This window comes from Coffea arabica, chromosome 1e (genome assembly GCF_036785885.1).
Source record: "Coffea arabica cultivar ET-39 chromosome 1e, Coffea Arabica ET-39 HiFi, whole genome shotgun sequence".
Classification (NCBI taxonomy): domain Eukaryota; kingdom Viridiplantae; phylum Streptophyta; class Magnoliopsida; order Gentianales; family Rubiaceae; genus Coffea; species Coffea arabica.
Window position 1 is genome coordinate 9,449,893 of NC_092311.1, and position 22,780 is coordinate 9,472,672.

Consider the following 22,780-nt stretch of genomic DNA (forward strand, 5'->3'; position numbering starts at 1 on the left):
AATAACTTGTGATACAAGAACTTTCTTCCTCCCAAAAGTTTCGCCAAACTCACCTCCAAGCTTTCCCTATAATTGATCGGAGTAGAATCAAGTTTTACGGTAATTTTCTCAAGAATCAAGCAAGCTCTCAAGTTGGAAAAATGGAAAATTTTCTCTCTTCTCTTTTTCCTCTCCTAAGTCACGACCAAGCATAAAGAAAATGAGGTGTTTTTGGTTCTATTTTACAAGATGAAGACTAAGGATAGTATTGGTTAAAGGTCTTGGTCAAGACGTTGGTTGGATTTTTGACAAATGGCTTAATCACAAATATTTCCACCAAAATATCTCTCTTTTTCTTAGTCAATAATGGGGGCCGATTTAAGGGTTAATTAAGAGCTAATTATTTCAACTAAAACAAAAATATTAAGGTAATAAAGTAGTATTCAAGTGATGCACTCAATCGGTAACGAACGGTGCACATCGGTTCAACCCGTTTTTCCTTATTTCGCACGTACTAGGGTTTTCACTTTCAATTCAGTAACTTATTATTATTACTTCTAATCATACACTTAATATCATCTAAAACTCACTCTAAATCAATAAATTTGATACACACTCCGTACCGAATAATTACACTACGAAAAACGTAAAAACCCTAGTTTACCTTAACGATGAAAAAAAGGGAAAACCCTTGGTTCTATAATTAATTGTAACTATTGAGGAAGTGAATGAGTAGTAAAATTATTGTAAAATAATGGATTTCAAATAAAAGGGAATTTTTAAGAAAATATGATGGATTTTACAAGTTTTCACACTCACACTACCAAAATGCACACAAAAACACACACCACAACACTAGTATGCACAAAAACCCTAATTTATGCCCTCTCTTTAGAAAAATTATAACTTGAGTTATAACTATCAAAAATTTATATAACTTGGTTTGTTAAAAACTAGACTTCAAATACTAAGAATCTTTAGAAGACACCTCAAAGAGATTTAGTTCATAAGTTTGTCCAAATTGAGCCATAAGCTACTACAACATTTCTATGTTTACTCATGCAGGGCAGAATTTTCAGTCAACTTTGCCAATTTCCTAGAATTTATAGACATTGAATCAAACTATGAATTTTACACCGTAGGAAGCCCTCTGAGTCTAGTTTCAAACGCAACAAACGGAACTCAATTCTGACTTTCCTATACGAAGTTATAGCCAATTTTCCAAAGCTGCGCAGAGCCTCCTGCGAAAATTTCTTGATTTTCTAACAACTTGAGATTATGAAACTTTTCTTAACAAAATTCACTCCCTTGGCTCAAATTCAACCATTAAAGCAATCAAGAATCAAAGGCAAGTGAGTTCACATAAGAGTTATAAAGACAAGTGAATTTTCGGGGTCTCACACTCTCTCCCTCTTAAAATAATCTCGTCCTCGAAATTCTTATCTTTGTTCGCACAAAACTTGATGCTATAGAACTTTCCTCCAACTCTCAAGCGACTTTCTCTTACTCATAGTACTACAACAAGCTTACCTAGAGAGAAAATCTTACCATGTAAAGGCTACGCTAATATGCTAGGAAAGTTTAACAAAGAAATAAACACTTATCAAGTCCTCACAGTCATAGGAGAAGGAAACAGATCTTCCGTGCAAATTTCTCAACGTACTCCACATCCTAGACACCCTCTATAGAAACCCTAACCAGGCGATTGCTAGATTCGTCCATGATAACACTCCGAGATCCAATCCCATTGATCAGTCCAATGACTAGGTCAAATGTTAGAATCGTCCACTCCTTAACCTTTGCCATCAAAACTCACCTCAAGTGCAATCAAGATACAGAACCTTATTCTAGCGCTCTCTACTATTTGGTACCCAAGTACAAGAATCCACAATAAGACAATTCACAACTCGAGCCGGCCGGTCCCAAGAGTAAATCACCCATATTAGAGATTCTTACCTGACATACCTAACTATTGTCCCCAAAGTACCATGATAAAGGTTTAAACCTAGAACGTTTCATGATTCGTAACTTATGCTCAAAAGAGTACTTAATCCTTTACACCCATTCACGAAATTAGGACCATAACACCACTTGGCCTAAGCTCACTCCGCGCAGAAATCACGCGAAGTGGCTCTGATACCATCTGTGACGACCCCACCTCCCCCTAGGGCGTACCCCAGGGTTTAGCGGATCGCCTGCCCAACTTTCGCCAGGACTCATTCACATACTGAAAGAAAACAACTTACAACCATAGAAAGGAACTAGAATAATAATTTCCAAGCTTAAAGTATACATTAATACTTAAATCCAGCTCCAAGGCTCATACATGCCCAAATACATTAAAATCTTTACAATCCAAGTTCATCCAACCCTAGTCTAGCACTAGCGCAAGAACAATCGCAAAAATTTAAAAACTAGACTAAGCTAGCCTGTACCAGTTTCACGCCTTGCTTGCACCCCCTGCAAGGAAAACAAATGGCGTGGAATGAGCTAAAAGCCCAGTGAGGTTCCAAATAACAAGTTGACCATTTTTAGAAGTACAAATATCAACGTAGCAAATTAGCGAGCATAACAAGTCAAGAAAATGAGCAATAACACCTCAAGGAGCAAATCTCAAAATGAACGAGTGTAAAGTATTTTGTTTTTCAAAAGAAACAAGAATCCAAAAAGCAATAATCATGTCAAAGTACAAGGATACGGATGGCTCTAAGGAGCCAAGTTCCTATTGCTTCGCCAAAGTTTGATCAAATAGTAGTTGACACTCCATCAACTTTCAAGCAAAATAACCAGTCTAGTAGAGCACCACTTAACTCCATTCTTCATCCACCAATCAAACCCCTTACCGGACCCGAACTCCACAATAAACATTGGTGGTAATACTCGAGTATACCGATTAGTCGAGGAAATAACACTCCACTCGACATCACTAACTACCCATGGTTCGTTATCTAATCGACCAAACCCTTGCCGGCTCGACTCGATTAACTAGCTAGTGGGGTTTGGGTCCCCAAGATGTCGATGAGATAACATCTCCAATCGACTGAATCAAAATAAAAATATGGAGACAGGAATGAGAGGCACCTCCCACTCGGATTGAGTGTGGTACATACTGCCGCTCCTTACTTACAACTCAAGTACAAGTATATCAAGTTAATTGCAACAATAAACAAATATATACCATATTAGGACAAGTGCGATAAAGTATACTCTTACCCGATCAAACAAATCACATGTCATTTATTTACATTGATCAAGTATTGAAAACAAGTGTTCAGTTCAACCAAATATTTGGAAGCACTCACCAAAATATAGTGCTTTTCACAATCACGTTTAGGTCGAACTCCTTGGTTGGACTTCAAATTTGCGATAAAATATCATTTAAGAGTTTAAAATCCACTAGGATTCGAAACATAGGAGTTTCACTTCAACAATATCAAGTAAATGAAACTTGTTTAAGTAGTAGTCATATGACTTCTTAAACTCTCGAAAATTCATGCTCGCTCTTTTAGTTTCGTTAAGGAAGCGATTAAAACTTTAGAATCCCCATTTGAGTCGAAAATATGAGGAAAACGTATTTCTATTTTTCCAAGGGTACGAGTTTTGGCCAAATTCCAACATATATACCTCTACGAAAGAAGACTAGAATACCCTAGACAATTCAAGTGCAATTCGACCTCAATTCTTTGCTCAAGTCGCAAGTACATCCGCCTAACCTTCGAGTGAAAATTTGGGCGGCATGCCCCTTATATTTAGCTTTTTTTCAGCCATTTATAGCTTTATTATTTTCCTCAAATCAGCCCCCAAAATCACAAACAAGTAATATTACCACCATAGCTCTTAAATTAGGCTCCAAAATAATCCAATTATAACACGAGACTTAACAAGGCAACCGGAAATCAAGTTTAAAGGCAAATAGCTAAATGGCAGATTTGACGTCTCTTAGCGTATCGGTCACAACCGAACTACGCTCATCGGATTGGGGTACAATTTATACCGTTTCGAAGTTAAGACAAAGGGCTACAACTTTGATGATGACAACTCAACCCAGTTCACAGTTTATCCAGGTCGAATCTACAAATTACAGAACCAGAAGTTCATGACTGAATTCAAACGGCAATAACTCAGGCTACACAATTCCATTTGAGGTGTTTTTGGTTGTGTTGGAAAGCTAAAACACAGGGCTAAAACTTTTATGTTTTGACAAAAGGCTGATTTGAAATGAATCAAGGTGAAAAAATGCAGTCAGAATGATGAAATGTCAAAACTGTCCGCAAAACTATATCTATGGCAGTTAAGGGTATTTTTGTCATTTCACATGATACAGTGTTTGGATTGAGTTGAAATATTTTATACAGCTATAAAACATCATTTCCCACAACTTTCATGTTTTGAGCTAAGCCCAATTCGGCCTCCATCATGCCCAATTGAAACTGGTCAGAACAGGGTAGTACAAAAACTTAAAGCTGGAATTAATGCATTTATGTGATAATCTTCTTATTCATATATAAAACCACTACTACCACTCCCTATCTAAGCTTATTCACATCATATTCTAGATAAATAAAACTAATAAAAATAGAAAATTACAAACCCTTTGTAAGGATCGAAGACAACCTAAGAGGGGGGATGAACTAGGCTTTCAAAGAACTGCTAAAATATAGTCCACTTTTTTTCACAGATTACCTTTCTTTTCTCAAAAACCTCCTAATGAACGAGATAGCATAAGAGCATAGATACTCGTGAGATGAAGAGAGGAATAGTTTATGTAGAAAAGCAGTAAATGAAAGTAAAGAAACAAACCAGGCTTCAAACACAACTGAGGTTTGAACACCACCTTTATATATCAAGTTACTTCAAGTTGAACAAACTTGCAACCAATCTTTTGTGTACAAGGAAGGGATCACTTCCTTCTTGCCCCAAACCACACTTGGTCAAGCAAGGAAGTTTTACAAACACTCGCAAACCCTCACTATGCTACACTATTGAAGAAGCTGTGTCACACTTGAAAAACTACACGAAGATTGCACAAAACAAAGAGTACAAATGTTCCTTTTGAGTATTCTAGCACTTGAATCACTCACAATCTGATGTAGTCTTGTTGTACAAAGTTATCTTGAAGTGGTTGACCTTATTCTATATATAAGAGACCAGAGAATTCTTCAATTAATGCTATCAACGGGTAGAAGGCAACTGAAGAGTCAACTAGCCGTTGGTACTGTCGGACGTCCGATACTTGGTATTTATGCGTCCGAGGGTAGGATGCATTCTTGGACTTTCTTCTTCAATTCCTTCGGACGGCCGATGCATTCTGAGTGATTCGTCCGAAGAGCAGCAATACTTGTCGGACGTCCGATACACAGTTGTTGAGCGTCCGATCCTGATTAGTAAACAAGTAACTCCTGGCTTGTCTTCTTCGGACGTCCGAGTCTGAGTTCTTTATTCGTCTGAAGATACTCAAAGAATGTCGGACGTCCGATACTCTCCTTTTGTGCGTCTGACATCATCCTCAGCAGACTTCATTCTTTTTTATCTTCTTTTTCTACTTTAAATCCACAGACCTGTTTGGTTCATTTCTGAAAGGGATCTCTACAAAAGATATTAGAAACATCCAATTGTTTTGTAATCATCAAAAGATATGAGTTGAGATAAACAATCTCCCCCTTTTTGATGATGACAAAACAATTGGATAGAGCAAAATATAATAGCTCCCCCTAACGAAGTGCATGAGTAGTATACAGGAAAGAAACGCAATCCACATCATCAGTGCTGATCCAACTTAACTCCCCCTGAGACTGACTCCCCCTAACTAGTTACTCTATACCATCAGTGTTAAATCAAATCCAATTCCAATATACCAATTCTCCCCCTTTTTGTCATCACAAGATTTCGAAGCAGTATACATCACAGCAATGCATCTCATTAGAAACAATATCATTTACAATGTACATCACAGTTTGGAATCAATCATTGAGCAGATATCAATCAGAAACATTCATTCAACCAGCAAATTGCACAAACACATAACCAATTATATCATTCATAACAAAATACTTAGTTATAACATTCATAAGCAGTAAGGAAAATATCCAGTTGTACAGACCATGTGTCCAGCACTTAATACAAAAGTGCAATGCAAAAGATAAACTATAGTCCTAGATAAAGGTGCAATGACTTAGTAGTGCCTAGATGGTGATTTTAGATGATCCAGGCCTTCTTCTTGCCAGACGATACTGTGCAGGATCCTCTTCTTCTTCAGTTTCTTCATCACCATCTTCATCTGATTCCTCAGTTACTGGAGCCTTGCCTTTATCCTTGGGTTGAGAACTAGAAGCTCGTGTAGTCTCAGCACCAGTAGTTGGTCCTGTGGGCTCAGTTCTTGGCTAATTTACATTGCTCTCAGGTATTGGAGGGACAAGAAGGTTTCTTTTTTCAATGAAGGAGGATTTTTGGTCAGAGGTCATGGTCATCATGAGACCTTCTTCAACAAGCAAGACATGCTGCTTGAGGTCTTCAAGCAAGGAAATGACTTCAGAATTGGATGCAAAGGATCTGCTAGCAGACTTCCTAGGATGAATGGTGAAAGGAGAGACAAGGTCTGACTGATCACGAGGAGTCCTAGGAGTGACAGGGATTTCATGAAGATTCTTCCTTCTAGACTCAGCAACAGTTTCCTTATAGCACCAATGGCCTTCAAAAAATTTTAAGTTCTTTCGTTCAAAATAAGCTTTTGAGAAGACGGATGAAGCACTGTCTTTGGGAGATTTTCCAGAGAAAGGAATTTCAAAATGGGCAAAGATAGGGGTCAGAAATCTGCCATAAGAGAGCTTCCTATGGCTGTCAGTGCTAATTTTGAGCAAAAACTTGCACATTACAAATCCAAAGTCAATGCGAATTTTTTCAACAAAGCAGTAGAACAGATAGAGTTCCATTTTGTTTGCATCTGTTCTGTGGCCATCAGTTGGCACTAACAGATTTGAAATGATGGTGAAGATGATCAAGTTCTGAGGACTAAGATCATCCAGTCTTGCCTCAGCATGAGTATTAAATATGGTTTGAAAATAGGTCATGAGTTTAGCATTGTAAAAATGATGATAGGCAGAAGGAAATTCCTCATACGAAAAGAAATTGGCAATTTTTCCTTTGAAACCAGTTTCAATGCTAGTTTTCAGAATAGAATTCACAATGTCAGGAGTTAACATGATGTCTACAGAGTTGACCCTAGAGATGAGTTCAGTGTGTACTCTACCCTTTCTAAGATTAGCAAAGAATTGATGAAGCATGTCAGGATAAAAAACATTAGGAATGGTCAGAAGATGAGTCCATTTCTGGAATTCAAATAGTTTGATGACAGGTTCAAGATCAAGCTTACGAAATTCAAAGGGAATGATGAGCCTTTGGGTGATGAACCCTTTTTCAGAGACTAACTCAAATCTATCTCTGGCTTCATCATCGATGAACTTTGGTAGAGGAACAGGTTCAGGTTCAGGCTGAGATATTGGATTCTTCCCAGAACGTGTCCTTTTTGAGGTTTGGGTGACAGATGCACCAACATTTTGAGTCTCAGTCCTTGTCCTTGGAGACTTCCTGATGGAGGGTTCAGGTGTTGGCTGACTCTCAGTAGTGTTTTCTTCATTCTGCTGATCAACAGAGGGATCAGCAGATTGCTTTTCCTTGGATTGGGGAGTTCTCTTCCCCTTTGCAGTCCTTTTTCTTTTACTAGAAGACCTTATGGCAGTTTCATCACCTTGGGTAGCCTGCTTTGGTTCCTCATTTGCACCAGCAATGTTCCCTTCAGAGATCTGCCCTTCTGTTTGTTCATCAGATGATTCAGCAGTTGGAGTAACCAATTTTCTTCGAGCAGTCTGCTTCACTTTGCCACCACGTGTCACTTTCTTCTTTTTAGGTGTCACAGGTGGTGGATCAACAATTTCAATGTCTTCATCCCTAAGCCTAAAAGACCGTCCGGCACTAGTAGATCCTCCCCTAATTCTAACCATGATGCAATGTGGATATGATTTTTGATGCAGAACGTTGTGTATAGAGAAAAAAACAGTAAAAGCCAACAAGAGTGCACTAAAATGCCGCAAAGAGAAGGTTATATGAAGTTAGGGTTCCGTGAGTAAATTGGAAATTTTGGGGTAGTTGGGTGTTAGGAGTGCTTTTTATGAGTGGTTAATGAGCATGAGAGGTGTAATAGAGTTGGTTGAGTCAATTTCTCGGAACTTGGTTTGAGGAGGGAGGAATTTGAATTTCAAATTTTAGAGAAACTGAAAGGTCGCGTCCGAGACTTATGGAGGAGAATGAATTAAGAAGAATGGGTAACTGCCTTATAGGACAAATTTTTTGAGTGTCGGACGTCCGAACGAAGTGATGCGTCCGACACAACCGTCCGAACCAGGGTTTTTCTGGAACTTGGATGAAGAACACTGTCGGACACCGTTCTATTTATCGGACGTCCGATAAAGATTGACTAGAAATAAGACTTAGAGCATTTTTTCTGAAACACCCAATTTTGTCCTCAAGGACACAAATTGATCTAACGGAAGAGCTTTTGTGAGGATATCAGCGATCTGTTCTTTAGAACAAACAAACTCAACACGGATTACCCCCTTTGAAACAAGATCGCGAATGAAATGATGCTTTATATCAATGTGCTTAGTCCTAGAGTGTTGAATGGGATTTTTTGTTAAATTGATTGCACTAGTGTTGTCACAGTACATGGGTACACATTCATATACTAAACCGAAATCATTTAATGTGTTTTTCATCCATAGCAATTGAGCACAGCAAGCACCAGCAGCAACATATTCAGCTTCAGTAGTGGACAGTGAGATAGCATTTTGTTTTTTTACTAAACCAAGAGACCAAGCAATTTCCAAGAAAGTTGCATATGCCAGTAGTATTTTTTCTATCTATTTTATAGCCACCAAAGTCAGCATCAGAGAATCCACACAAAAGAAGTTCATGACATTTTGGATACCACAAGCCATAATTTAAGGTTCCTTTAAGATATCTTAAGATTCTTTTTACCGCATTCAAGTGTGATTCTTTTGGACAGGATTGAAAACGAGCACATAAACACACAGCAAACATGATGTCAGGCCTACTAGCAGTTAAATAAAGTAAACTTCCAATCATACCTCTGTACTTCTTCTCCTCAACTTTTGTACCTTCTTCATCCTTGTCAAGTTTGGTAGATGTGCACATAGGTGTCCCAACAGGCTTTGAATCCTCCATTCCGAATCTTTTCAGCAACTCCTTGGTGTATTTTGTTTGATTTATAAATGTTCCATCTTGGGTTTGAATCACTTGGAGTCCGAGGAAGAAGTTCAGTTCTCCCATCATGCTCATTTCAAATTCTTTTTGCATGATGATGGAAAAGTCCTTGCACAATTTTTCATTAGTAGCATCAAATATGATATCATCCACATATATTTGCACAATCAAAAGATCTCGTGAGCTTTGTTTTGTAAAAAGTGTAGTGTCTACAATGCCTCTTTTAAAACCATTTTCAATCAAAAATCCACTCAGACGTTCATACCATGCTCTAGGAGCTTGTTTTAATCCATATAAAGCTTTTGATAGTTTAAACACGTGATCTGGATAAGATTCATTTTTAAAACCAGGAGGTTGGTCAACATAGACTTCTTGATCTATAAATCCATTTAAGAAGGCACTCTTAACATCCATTTGAAATAATTTGAAATTCTTGAAACATGCAAATGCTAAAAACATTCTTATGGATTCCAGCCTGGCTACTGGTGCAAAAGACTCATCAAAGTCTATTCCCTCTTCTTGAGTGTATCCCTTAGCCACCAGTCTAGCCTTATTTCTAACAATCTCCCCTTTATCATTCATTTTGTTTCTAAAAACCCATTTAGTGCCAATGATAGGATGGCCTTGTGGTCTGGCAACCAGGGTCCAAACTTTGTTTCTTTCAAATTGGATTAACTCTTCTTCCATAGCTAAAATCCAGTGCTCATCATTCAATGCATCAGCAACATTTTTGGGTTCAATATGTGATACAAAAGCAAGATTGTCTACCAGGTGACTAGAGGAACGAGTCCTGACCTTTTCAGAAGGATCACCAATTATAAGTTCCCTAGGATGATTATGAGCAAATTTCCAGGCTCTTGGAAGATCATTAGTAGTAGTGGTATCTCTATTATTTACTTCTTCAGCTGGATTTACCTGAGCATCAGTATCCTTTGAGTCAGTTTCTGGTGAGGCAGAGTCATGATCATTGATTGCTAGCTTCTTCAGTTCTTCTTGAACACCTGTATCATCATCTTCACCACAACTCATGAAGATGTCACCATTAGATTCATCAAAATTAATGTGTATAGCCTCCTCTATAATCAATGTTCTACGATTATAAACTCTGAAACCTCTTTTGTTTTCACAATATCCCAGGAAAATTCCCTCATCAGATTTCTTGTCAAACTTTCCAAGATGTTCTTTGATATTCAAAATGAAACATTTACAACCAAATACTTTGAAATAACCGACAACAGGCTTTTTGTCATTCATGAGCTCATAGGAAGTTTTGTTCAAAATTGGTCTTAGAAGAACTCTATCATGGTATAACAGGCTGTGTTTATGGCTTCAGCCCAAAAATATTTTGGTAAATTGCATTCACTAAGCATGGTTCTAGCAGTCTCTTGGAGAGTTCTATTCTTTCTTTCTACAACTCTATTTTGTTGAGGGACTCTAGCAATAGAGAATTCATGAGTAATACCATTATGATCACAAAATTCTGGAAAACCACAGAACTTGAATTCTGTCCCATTATCACTTCTAATTCTGACAATTTTCAAGCCAAGCAGATTTTGTACTTTAGCAAATAATGAGGTAAAATTCTTAAAGGCATCATCTTTATGAGCAAGAAATATCACCCAAGTATATCTGGAATAGTCATCAACAATCACAAAACAGTATCTCTTACCACCAAGGCTTGCAGTCTGTGTAGGACCAAACAGATCAAGGTGCAGAAGTTCAAGTGGTTTTGAAGTAGAAACACATTTCTTAGGTTTAAAAGAAACCTTGACTTGTTTTCCAAATTGGCAAGCATCACAAATTCTGTCTTTTTCAAATCTAATTTTTGGAAGTCCTCTAACAAGCTCCTTTTTAGAAATTTCTTTCAGCAAATCCATATTGAAGTGACACAACCTTCTATGCCACAACCATGGGTCCTCATTTGCTACTTTGAGACATTTGAGATAAGAGGAATCAATTTTTTCAAGGAAAACTACATAGACATCATTAACTCTTTTTCCTTTGAAAACAATGTTGAACTTTGAGTCAAATATGAGACATTCAAACTTTTTGAACAATACAAACAGATTCCTGTCACACAACTGGCTAACACTTAACAGATTGTAGCTCAAATTGTCAACAAGAAGAACATTTTGGATAAAAGTTTGATCATTCTTACCAACATCGCCAATACCAATAGTCTTGGCTTTTTTATCATCTCCAAACGTTACCTTACCACTTGCTTTTTGCTTGAGTTTAATGAATTGTGATGCATCACCAGTCATATGTCTTGAGCATCCACTATCAATGAACCATTTTGATTTTTTAGCAGTGTTATCCTGGTTTACCTACACACAAACCCACAAGATAATACTTGGTACCCTTTATATATTGGGTCCTTGAGAGTTAGTCTTATGTTTAACTACCCACATGCATCTCATGCTATTCCTCATATTTTTCTTAACATGACAGTTGCTATTCATGTGACCAGATTGACAACAAAAGTTGCATACTAACATTGGATTAATCAAATGAACAGGTTTAATGAATCTGACTTGCCTTCTTCTGTGAATAGCAAACTCATTTATATTATGGTTCAGTCTTATTTGATGAGTATAAGGCACAGTGTTATTCTTTTGAATATGGTTCTGTTTCAAATGATGTAACAATTGACATAAGTCATCCATCCTTTTTCTTAAGCTGCATTGCTCACTTCTGAGTATGTCACAGTAATTTTTCTTTTTGTAAAGTCCAGCAAGCACATCAGACTCAGTCCTTTTCAGGTTGTCATTTTCATACTTAAGACATTTGTTTTGTCGAAAAAGATTTGCATTGTCTTGTATTAAAAAGCTAATTTTCTGCTTCAGTTCCTTGTTTTTAACATAGGATTCTTTCAATCTGTTATGCATTTTTTCTAAAAAAGAATTAACATCATCATCAGATTCACTATCACTATCGGTTTGAGAGTTGTATTGTGTTACCTCTTCATCTCCAATAGCCATGAAAGCCACTTGAGCAGATTCCTCTTCTTCTTCAACTTCGCCTTCTGAGTTGCAATCATTCCAGGTAATTTGAAAATTATTGAACTTTGGTTTTCGTTCAATCTTGTTTTCCTTCTTTTTCTTCATTGGACACTCATTTGCATAATGCCCAGATTGGCCACATTCAAAACATTTGTCATTTTGCTTCCTGTTGAACTCTTGTTTCCCTCTATTTCTGAAGTCATTAGTCTGATTCTGGAAGGAATTGTTTGATCCGCCTTTCCTGAATCTTCTCTTATTGAGAAATTTTTTGAATCCTCTTGTGATAAGTGCAATATCACTGTCATCACCTTCCAAGTCATTTTCATCCAGTGAGGCTGTTTCATCTTCATCTTGTGAGGCTTTCAGAGCAATACTCTTCCTTCCTTTTGTATCTTCTTCTTCCTGCATCTTAGATTTAAGTTTCAGTTCATAAGAGGTTAGAGAGTTAATCAGAGATTCAATGGATAAAGAATTTAGATCCTTGGCTTCCTCTATGGCAGTCACTTTGCTTTCCCAATCCTTTGATAGAGCATTCAGAATTTTTCTGTTCTTTTCACCTAGAGAGTACTCCTTCTCAAGTACCTCTAAATCCTTGATCAGATCATTAAATCTACAATACATTTTGTCGATGTTTTCATGAGGCTCCATCTTGAAAGATTCATACTTGGTGACCAGAATGGACTTTTTCTGTTCTCTTACGTTGTCACTACCCTCATGAATTTCTCTTAGCTTATCCCACATTTCTTTGACAGATTTGCACCCTTTTACTCTAATTGACTCATTTGAGTCTAAGGCACTATAAAGAACATTCATGGCTTTAGCATTTAATGTGAGATTGGTTCTATCTTGAGCATTCATCTCAGCTCTCATTTTTGGCCGCAACAACCCTGTTTCTGCATCAAGAAAGTTAGCATCATGCGGTCCTTCATTCACAATGAACCACAGCTCAATATCAATGGATTGCAAGAAGATAATCATTCTTTCTTTCCAACTAACATAATTGGAACCAGTAAACATGGGAGGCCTAGTAACAGATTGCCCCTCAACAAACATAGCATGACTGGTTGTCATCTTTACTCCAAGCCGTTAGAGCTTAATCTCTAGGAGACCAAGCTCTGATACCAATTGTAAGGATCGAAGACAACCTAAGAGGGGGGGTGAATTAGGCTTTCAAAGAACTGCTAAAATATAGTCCACTTTTTTTCACAGATTACCTTTCTTTTCTCAAAAACCTCCCAATGAACGAGATAGCATAAGAGCACAGATATTCGTGAGATGAAGAGAGGAATAGTTTATGTAGAAAAGCAGTAAATGAAAGTAAAGAAACAAACCAGGCTTCAAACACAACTGAGGTTTGAACACCACCTTTATATATCAAGTTACTTCAAGTTGAACAAACTTGCAACCAATCTTTTGTGTACAAGGAAGGGATCACTTCCTTCTTGCCCCAAACCACACTTGGTCAAGCAAGGAAGTTTTACAAACACTCGCAAACCCTCACTATGCTACACTATTGAAGAAGCTGTGTCACACTTGAAAAACTACACGAAGATTGCACAAAACAAAGAGTACAAATGTTCCTTTTGAGTATTCTAGCACTTGAATCACTCACAATCTGATGTAGTCTTGTTGTACAAAGTTATCTTGAAGTGCTTGACCTTATTCTATATATAAGAGACCAGAGAATTCTTCAATTAATGCTGTCAACGGGTAGAAGGCAACTGAAGAGTCAACTAGCCGTTGGTGCTGTCGGACGTCCGATACTTGGTATTTATGCGTCCGAGGGTAGGATGCATTCTTGGACTTTCTTCTTCAATTCCTTCGGACGGCCGATGCATTCTGAGTGATTCGTCCAAAGAGCAGCAATACTTGTCGGACGTCCGATACACAGTTGTTAAGCGTCCGATCCTGATTAGTAAACAAGTAACTCCTGGCTTGTCTTCTTCGGACGTCCGAGTCTGAGTTCTTTATTCGTCCGAAGATACTCAAAGAATGTCGGACGTCCGATACTCTCCTTTTGTGCGTCCGACATCATTCTCAGCAGACTTCATTCTTTTTTATCTTCTTTTTCTACTTTAAATCCACAGACCTGTTTGGTTCATTTCTGAAAGGGATCTCTACAAAAGATATTAGAAACATCCAATTGTTTTATAATCATCAAAAGATATGAGTTGAGATAAACACCCTTGCTGTAAATTATAAGTTAATAAGCCAAACCATGAAATCTTCCATACAATCCACTACAAGCAAGCCATGCTTTGCTTAAATTGCAAAATAAGAAAGAAACAAGGGAGGTTTCTAGTATAATACCTCAAAATCTCCATAATAACTTGTGATACAGGAACTTTTTTCCTCCCAAAAGTTCCACCAAACTCACCTCCAAGCTTTCCCAATGATTGATCGGAGTAGAATTAAGTTTTACAGTAATTTTCTCAAGAATCAAGCAAGCTCTCAAGTTGGAAAAATGGAAAATTTTCTCTCTTCTCTTTTTCCTCTCCCAAGTCACGACCAAGCATGAAGAAAATGAGGTGTTTTTGGTTCTATTTTACAAGATGAAGACTAAGGATAGTCTTGGTCAAAGGTCTTGGTCAAGACCTTGGTTGGATTTTTGACAAATGGCTTAATCACAAATATTTCCACCAAAATATCTCTCTTTTTCTTAGTCAGTAATGGTGGCTGACTTAAGGGTTAATTAAGAGCTAATTAGCTCAACTAAAACAAGGAGATTAAGGTGATAAAGTAGTATTCAATTGATGCACTCAATCGGTAACGAATGGTACACATCGGTTCAACCCGTTTTTCCTTATTTCGCACATACTACGGTTTTCACTTACAATTCAGTAATTTATTATTATTACTTCTAATCATACACTTAATGTCATCTAAAACTCACTCTAAATTACTAAATTTGATACACAATCCATACCGAATAATTACACTACGAAAAACGTAAAAACCCTAGTTTACCTTAACGATGAAAATAAAGGGAAAACCCTTTGTTCTATGATTAATTGTAACTATTGAGGAAGTGAATGAGTAGTAAAGCTATTGTAAAATAATGAATTCCAAATAAAAAGGAATTTTTAAGAAAATATGAGGGAATTTACAAGTCTTCACAGTCACACTACCAAAATGCACACAAAAACACACACCAAAACCCTAGTATGCACTAAAACCCTAATTTATGCCCTCTCTTTAGAAAAATTATAACTTGAGTTATAACTATCAAAAATTTATATAACTTGGCTTGTTAAAAACTAGACTTCAAATACTAAGAATCTTTAGAAGACACCTCAAAGAGATTTAGTTCATAAGTTTGTCCAAATTGAGCCATAAACTACTACAACATTCCTATGTTTACTCATGCAGGGCAGAATTTTCAGTCAACTTTGCCAATTTCCTAGAATTTATAGACATTGAATCAAACTTTGAATTTTACACCGTAGGAAGCTCTCTGAATCTAGTTTCAAACGCAACAAACGGAACTCAATTCCGACTTTCTTATACGAAGTTATAGCCAATTTCCTAAAGCTGTACAGAGTCTCCTGCGAAAATTTATAGATTTCTAACAACTTGAGATTATGAAACTTTTCTTAACAAAATTCACTCCCTTGGCTCAAATTCAACCATTAAAGCAACCAAGAATCAAAGGCAAGTGAGTTCACATAAGGGTTATAAAGTCAAGTGAATTTTCGGGGTCTCACAGGCCTGGATTGTACTTGCACAGCCTGTTCCTTCTAGTCTTACATATATAGACAAACTTAAGCCTTCTACTACCGCATTGAGTCATGTGGCGGCATTTGGAGAGGGAGAAAATGTTTTTCCGTTTATGCCCTGGAATGTTGACTACTTCTCCAAATAGTACATTACTATTGAGGCCATTTAGGTCTTTTTACATAAAATAAATACTTTGCCTAGAGAAGAATAACTAGCCGCCGAAACAGTGACTAACTGTTGAGGGCTCTTTGTGACTTTTTACTATCAGCCTTTTGCTTTCTTTCTCATTCTTCCCGTCTCTTCCCTTCTTATCTCAGACAAAAGAAATAGTAGTTGGCTTTCAGTAGTTGACATTAGTTCTTCTGGCGATCAAAAGTCAAATGAGATATGGAAGTTGAGTCCCATCCTTTTTGCCTAAAAATCAGGAGAAATGTCTTTCAATTTTCCATCTATAGAGAACAATCTTACCTACTTTTGTACTTGCCCACACGAATTTCACACTGTTTCCAATTAATGTAAATTTTCAGATTTCTTTTCACGTGTTTTCTTAAGCAAAAACCTACATAGAGGAATTGGCCTTTTAACTCCTCCCTCTGCTGCTCTCTGGTAAGCAAATATTTTGGTTTTCTTTTTCCTCCCCTAGATGCATCTTCAAGAATGGAAATACATCCTAAATATTTTTTGCATAATTTTCTTTTCTCATTTGAGCCTATCTTTGTTTTTTGGTTTCTGTTTCTATCCTGGGGTTTTACATGACTGGATGGATTATTGGATGATATGGTAATTGGGTCAAGGTAACTTGGATAGCAATTTGGGGTTGATCATCCAAAAAATTGTAATCGAGATCATCCAAATGTAAAGAGATCATACACGAGAAGCCAAAACAGAAAAAACCTTAACACTGAAACATAATCCTCAAGAGCCTTTATAACCAACCGCACCGACCGCTTCAACCCACTTGTAAAGATAATAATATCATCTGCATAAGCTAAATGAGTGACAGGCGGGCAACCCGGCGGAACTCTAAAAGGAGTGAAGCCACTGCCCAAAGACTTAAGAAGGCGCGAGAAAACTTCCGCACTGATCACAAAGAGCACCAGTGAAATCGGACCTCCCTGTCTCAATCCACGGCTAGATTTGAAGAAACCCTGAGGCGCACTATTAATTATCACTGAGAACCACACATTCGAAATAATCCTCGATATCATATCAATCCACACCTTGTCAAACCCAAACCTTCTCAACACCTGTAACAGAAATGGCCAGGAGACTCTATCATAGGCTTTGGCCATATCAAGGTTTAACACCACATTTCCCCCTTTGTTCTTCCGCCGAATATCAGACACCAACTCCTGGGCCAACAAGAAGTTGTCAAAAATCTGCTTGCTCTTAACAAAGCCACTCTGCTGCGGGGATATAATACTTAGCAAAACCTTTGACAAGCGTGTAGCCAGGGTTTTTGAAATGACTTTGTTGACGAAGTTACAAAGGCTTATGGGTCTAAATTGATTGAAATCATGGGGAGAGTTTATCTTCAGAATCAGTACAATCAAAGTCAAAGCAACACTCCGGGGCAGCTCGTGCCCACAAAAGAAGCTAGCCACAGCTTCATACAAATCATGGCCCACCACCTCCCAAGCAAAGGTAAAGAACCTCCCTGTGAACCCATCAGGGCCCGCCGCACTTCCCGTCCATGGCAAACACAACCTCTTTGATCTCCTCCAATGACGGGAGATGCTCCAACTCAGCATTCTGCTTGCGTGAAATGACCTTGGGAATCATGTCCAAAATGCTCCCTGACCCCATGCAAGGTTCAGCTGAGAATAAAGACCTAAAAAACTCCACTGCCTTCGCCGAGATCTGATCTTCATCTGTCAACCACTCCCCATTACCACCCCTAATGCGATGTATGATTGACTTAGATCATCTCTCCACAACCATAGCATGGAGGAACTTTGTATTTTTATCCCCATCCTGGAGTCATTTGCTTATTGCTTTTTGCTTCCAAAATTCCTCCTCCGTGCTCAGTGAGTTTCTGTGAGGCCCCAGTCCGTTCGTAAGTTGATTATAGGGTTATTCATTATTTTGTGCGGTTAAAATAAGGTTTTAGGGCTAAGGAGAAACCCTAATCTCGGTTAAGATTGAAAACCCTAACTTTGCTTATGATTAAATCCTAGTTTATGTGTTATTTGTAGGTTCAAGTTATAATTCATGTTTGGTATTCTAGTGTGTGTTTTGGCTCGAGTAAAAATAGGATTTTTAGTTTACAAACCTTAGATTAGTAAACCTTTAGTGTTATGATTTATTAGAAAGTTTAAGTTGGGTTTAAAAACCCTAATTTTGCCCATATTATATAAGTTGTTGTTTAATTGTTTTATATATGGAGAAAGTATGTTTAAGTATAGGTGATTAAAATAAGAAAGTGATTAGTGAAGTAATTAAGCATGATTGCATGTTTTAGATTAGATTAAGCTATGACCTATGGAGTTAATTGAAAGATTATTAAATGTGTGAGGGAAAAGGTATAAGAAAGAGAAAGTTGGAGTGCAAGGGTTAAAAGTGCAATTGAGGAGCTTTTATGTGATTGGCTAAGCTTAATTAATATCTCCTATGGTCTTGACTATTATTACCTTAAGACTTGTAGGCTACTCAAGACAAAACAAAACAAAACAAAACAAAGAGAAAGTGAGAAAGTGAGAGCCGAGAGGAAGAGAAAGAAAAAAAGAAAAGGAAAGCTTGCTTTGGTGCATCATTTTTGAGCTTCAATCTTGAGTTTGGATCTTGGAGAAACCACTTGAGCACTTGATTGTTGTGGGTGATCATCTACAAAGCTTGAATCAAAGGTAAATCATCTTCTTTGAAAGTTAAAATGTTGGGGTTTTACTTTCTAAGCTATGGAAATGATGTGGTATGTTGTGATTATGGATTTATATGGTGAATTTGATGTTTTATTGAAGTTTTATGGTTAATATTTGGTGATTTATGCTGCTGGAAATTTCGGTCAAGAGAGAGAAAATTTGGGTTTCTTGCTTTAATGCTTTCCTTAGTTGTTTTGATTGAGCAATTGCCTTGTAGTGGTTGTGTTTGATAATTTGCCTCACTTGATTGGTTGGCTTCTAGTAAAATTCTGATTTGGGTTAAGAAACCCTAAACTCCATTAGGTTAGTTTAGTGTAGCCTATGGCTATTGAGTTAGGGTTTGTGTGTTTGGATGATTAGAACAAGTTCTATGGTGCAAGTAAAACTAGATTCAGGATTATGGTTAGTATTTGGTGATCTTGGGTTAAATTGTGAAGGAACTTTAGACCACTCTTAGACTGATATAAGTATGGTTGTTAGGGATCAATTTGGTTAGAAAATTCGCATAAGAACCATAGAAACGGACCGTGCGGTTGCGGCGCGCAAAACCGGCGAAACTGGAAAATCAGGGCAGTTCAGGATCCGAACTTCGGCTTTATTTTTCTTGATGTTACGTGCGGATTCAGAAGTTCCTAAAATCATGAAAGTTGTAGCCTTATATGTCCTGCATATGCCTGTAAAATTTCAGGTCAATCGGATTAGCGTAGCCTGAGTTATAGACGAAATACTCAAGCCTGTTTTGACCATCAGATTCTGTGCGTTTTCAGTTTCGCTTCTGCCCGTGACTTTTTTGGTTTTGATCCTGTATGATCTGGGTTTTGACTCCTTCATAATAAATGTATATCTTGGTTTTGGCTTCGAAACGGTATAAAGTGCGTCGAAATCGGAGTTCCGTAGCTCCTGTTATGACCAAAACAAGATCGATCGTCAGAACTGCCTGGAATCAGGACAGTTCTGACGGGTACTTTGACACTCAATTTTTGTTCTGTTATGAGTGGATTCAGGTCTTGGCCAAAACATCAAAGTTTTAGCCTTATGTCTCAGATTTCTAATGCCTCTGGAATTTCCTGATTTTGATTTGTGAGCTGGGAGTTATGGTCCAGCAAACATACTCTGTCCGTTACTCTGAGTGCAAATTCCTGGAACGGTTTTCTGCACTTTCGACCCATCTCTGTTCATATCCGGAGTTAGGTGTCTTCATAAAAGTTATAGACTTTTCTCTTAGCTTCGCAGCGGTACCTCATGTACCTTGATCCGACACTCGTAGCTTCGATTAGGCCCAAAACAGTTTTGATGGCAAGGTGGCTAGGCCGCCATTTCCGTTTCCGTTTTGCCGTTTCCGCACTTGCATGTGCCGATTTTGCCGTTTAGTTTGTTTTAGGTATATTAGTAGCCGTTTATGATATTATGTGACGCAATCTTCTATTTCAGACGGTGGTGAGCTAGGTGGTGCCGGTGGGTCCTACTAGCTACTCTTCGCGGCACAAATTTTGAAATTTGCTCTTTTGTTCGTTGTGTAAGTATTCAGGCCGCTCTTACGTGTTAGTTGTTTATGTGTTTCGATAAGTATGAAAAGGGTACCTAGGCGAGGGTGTACTTTATCGCACTGGACCTAAACCCTAGTTTGCACACATATTTGTACATGACATATGTATATGAATCTTTTTGGAACTAAACCCCTTGAGCTTGTGGCTCGGGGTGACTTTTGAATAAATTTTGTGAAGTTTGTGAGTTTGGGGCCCGATCTCATGACCTAGATGGACTATTCGAGCCGGTTAGGGCTTGGTCGAAGTTAGTCCAACCTGGTTTGAGGTCACCAAGTTTGTGAATCCGGTTCACCGATTATGTGGACCAAGTTTGTGACCCGAGCTTGTGAACCAAGCTCAATTTCGTTCGCTCGAGCAAGTTTGTGAGGTGCCTGGCCAGAGAGGGTGATAAGGTGTATGGTGGGAGTACAAGTGAAATTCTACGGACCATTATTTGAGGTCGACGGAGTGTCGGCAGGAGGTCACACATGTCAAACGATCTGGCTTTGGAGCCACCTGTATCCTTATTATGTGACGATACTTTTCTGCTTTTGCTTTACTCTTACTGTGTACGTGAAATTTATGCTTTCGCCCCTGTTTACTTACTAAGCATATAGCTTACCCCTTTCCTTTTATTTTCCTTAGCAGGGGCCGACGCGGGGACTTTTGACACCTACACTAGTATAGTTAGGTTTGATTGTAATAGTTGGACATATCGTATGTTTGTTTTTGTTTTAGTTTTGGTGGTTTGTATAAGGACCCTCCTTAGGGTCTACGTTTTGGTTTTGGTTGTTGTGATAAGGATGTAATAGTGTGAGCAGGTACTTTTGGAGAATGTAAATTATAACTCTTTTGGGATTGTATATAGTATGTAGAGTACTCTTTTGGATTTCTGGCTTTTATTGTTTTAAGTTTTCAGTCCTGGCGCGAGCTCGGCAGGCGGCCCGCCGATACCCTTGGGTTCGCCCTTGGGAGAAGTGGGGTCGTCACAGTTTCGCAGGACAGCTCGAGCTTCCTGCAGGGCTAACCAATGCCGTTGTGATGGGTCAGTATCAAAATTTGTCTCTGCCACCATTACTGCGCTCTCTGCCCATTTCACTGCATCAAAAATATTCCCAAAGTGCTCACGCGACCAGCGCTGGATTCCCTGCTTAGTATGCCTTAATTTGGCCGCCAACCGCTGCAACGGTCTCCCCGGAAAGTAGGTTGCCCAGCTTTCCCTAATGACATCCAATAAACCTGCTTTCGACGTCCAGACGTTTAAAAATCAAAATGACTTAGGCTTATTATCAAGCCTAGTCGAAGCTGAGAGAAGAAGAGGGGGGTGATCTGATGGCTCTCTGCTTAGATGCTAAACCAAAAGACTCATCCCCAATAGAGCCACAATTGGGTTAAAAAGCACTCTATCCAGTCGCTTCCAAATTCGAGCGTGCCCTCCTCTATTATTACACCATGTAAACCGCGGCCCTGAGAATCCTGCATCACCAACTCCCACCATAGCCATAAATGTTCGCAGTTCTACTCCTTCATCAAGCATAACAGGCAAAACTCCCCGCTTCTCCTCTTCACTAATGATGACGTTAAAATCCCCTGCCAGTAGCCATGGATCATTCATTGGATTATCATCTAACAAGGCTGACCAGAGTAGAGTGCCCTCCTGCTCTGTGCACTTTGCATGGACGAAAGAGAAATAAATCGGGCAGAACTGGGAAGTGAGTTTAAGGGTAAGATGCTGGGGAGCTTCCCCAACATGCTCACAATGAAAACAATTTTGATAGAACACCCAAATAGACCCCTCCCTATTAACCAACCAACTATCCATTTTGAGTCTTACACATATCAAACGGATGTCACCTGGCGATACGTTCGGCTCACAAATTGCCACTAATTGAACGAAGAACTCATGAATGATCCTTTTTAATCTACAAAGATTTGGAGTACGTGAAATACCCCGAATATTCCAGAATAAGAAATTAATCATGGGATAATGCAGTAAAGGAGTTAGAGGACAATTTCGACTTTGAATGCAAAGTACGATCAGTTGGGGCCTGGTAACAAGTACCCTTATGCCTGACTTTATTACCCAGTTTAACACCATCCCCAAAGGCAGGGTTTTCCTGCACTCACCTGATGAATTAATTAGAAGTTGTGACTCACAATTAAAAATTTCTTTGTCAAAGTCCTAATTTCTAATTTTCTTTAACAATTTGCTAAATTTCCTACACTATGTATCATACTATAACTAGAGTACTTGGTATGTGAGATTTATTTTACACATTTCTATAATTTCACAGTGAAGCTCTTCCTACTCCCAATAATGTATGGCTCATGATGTAGTTCTCTTCTGCGATATTTATAGCAACATATTGATTTATGTCATTTAGACTTTTCTCTAATTTATCAATAATTTAGAATTTTTCTT

The 22,780-nt window shown here is 38.2% G+C and overlaps 1 protein-coding gene across 1 annotated transcript; it reads right to left on the reverse strand.

Moving 5' to 3' along the window:
* Positions 1 to 16,819: 16,819 nt before the first annotated feature.
* On the reverse strand, positions 16,820 to 22,180 carry LOC140016061 (uncharacterized). Its single transcript, XM_072069029.1, has 4 exons — positions 21,724 to 22,180; positions 21,387 to 21,597; positions 17,682 to 17,871; positions 16,820 to 17,506 (listed from the first exon to the last, which is right to left on the reverse strand). Exons 1-4 carry the CDS (start codon positions 22,178 to 22,180, stop codon positions 16,820 to 16,822), a joined length of 1,545 nt encoding a protein of 514 aa, XP_071925130.1.
* Positions 22,181 to 22,780: the final 600 nt, after the last annotated feature.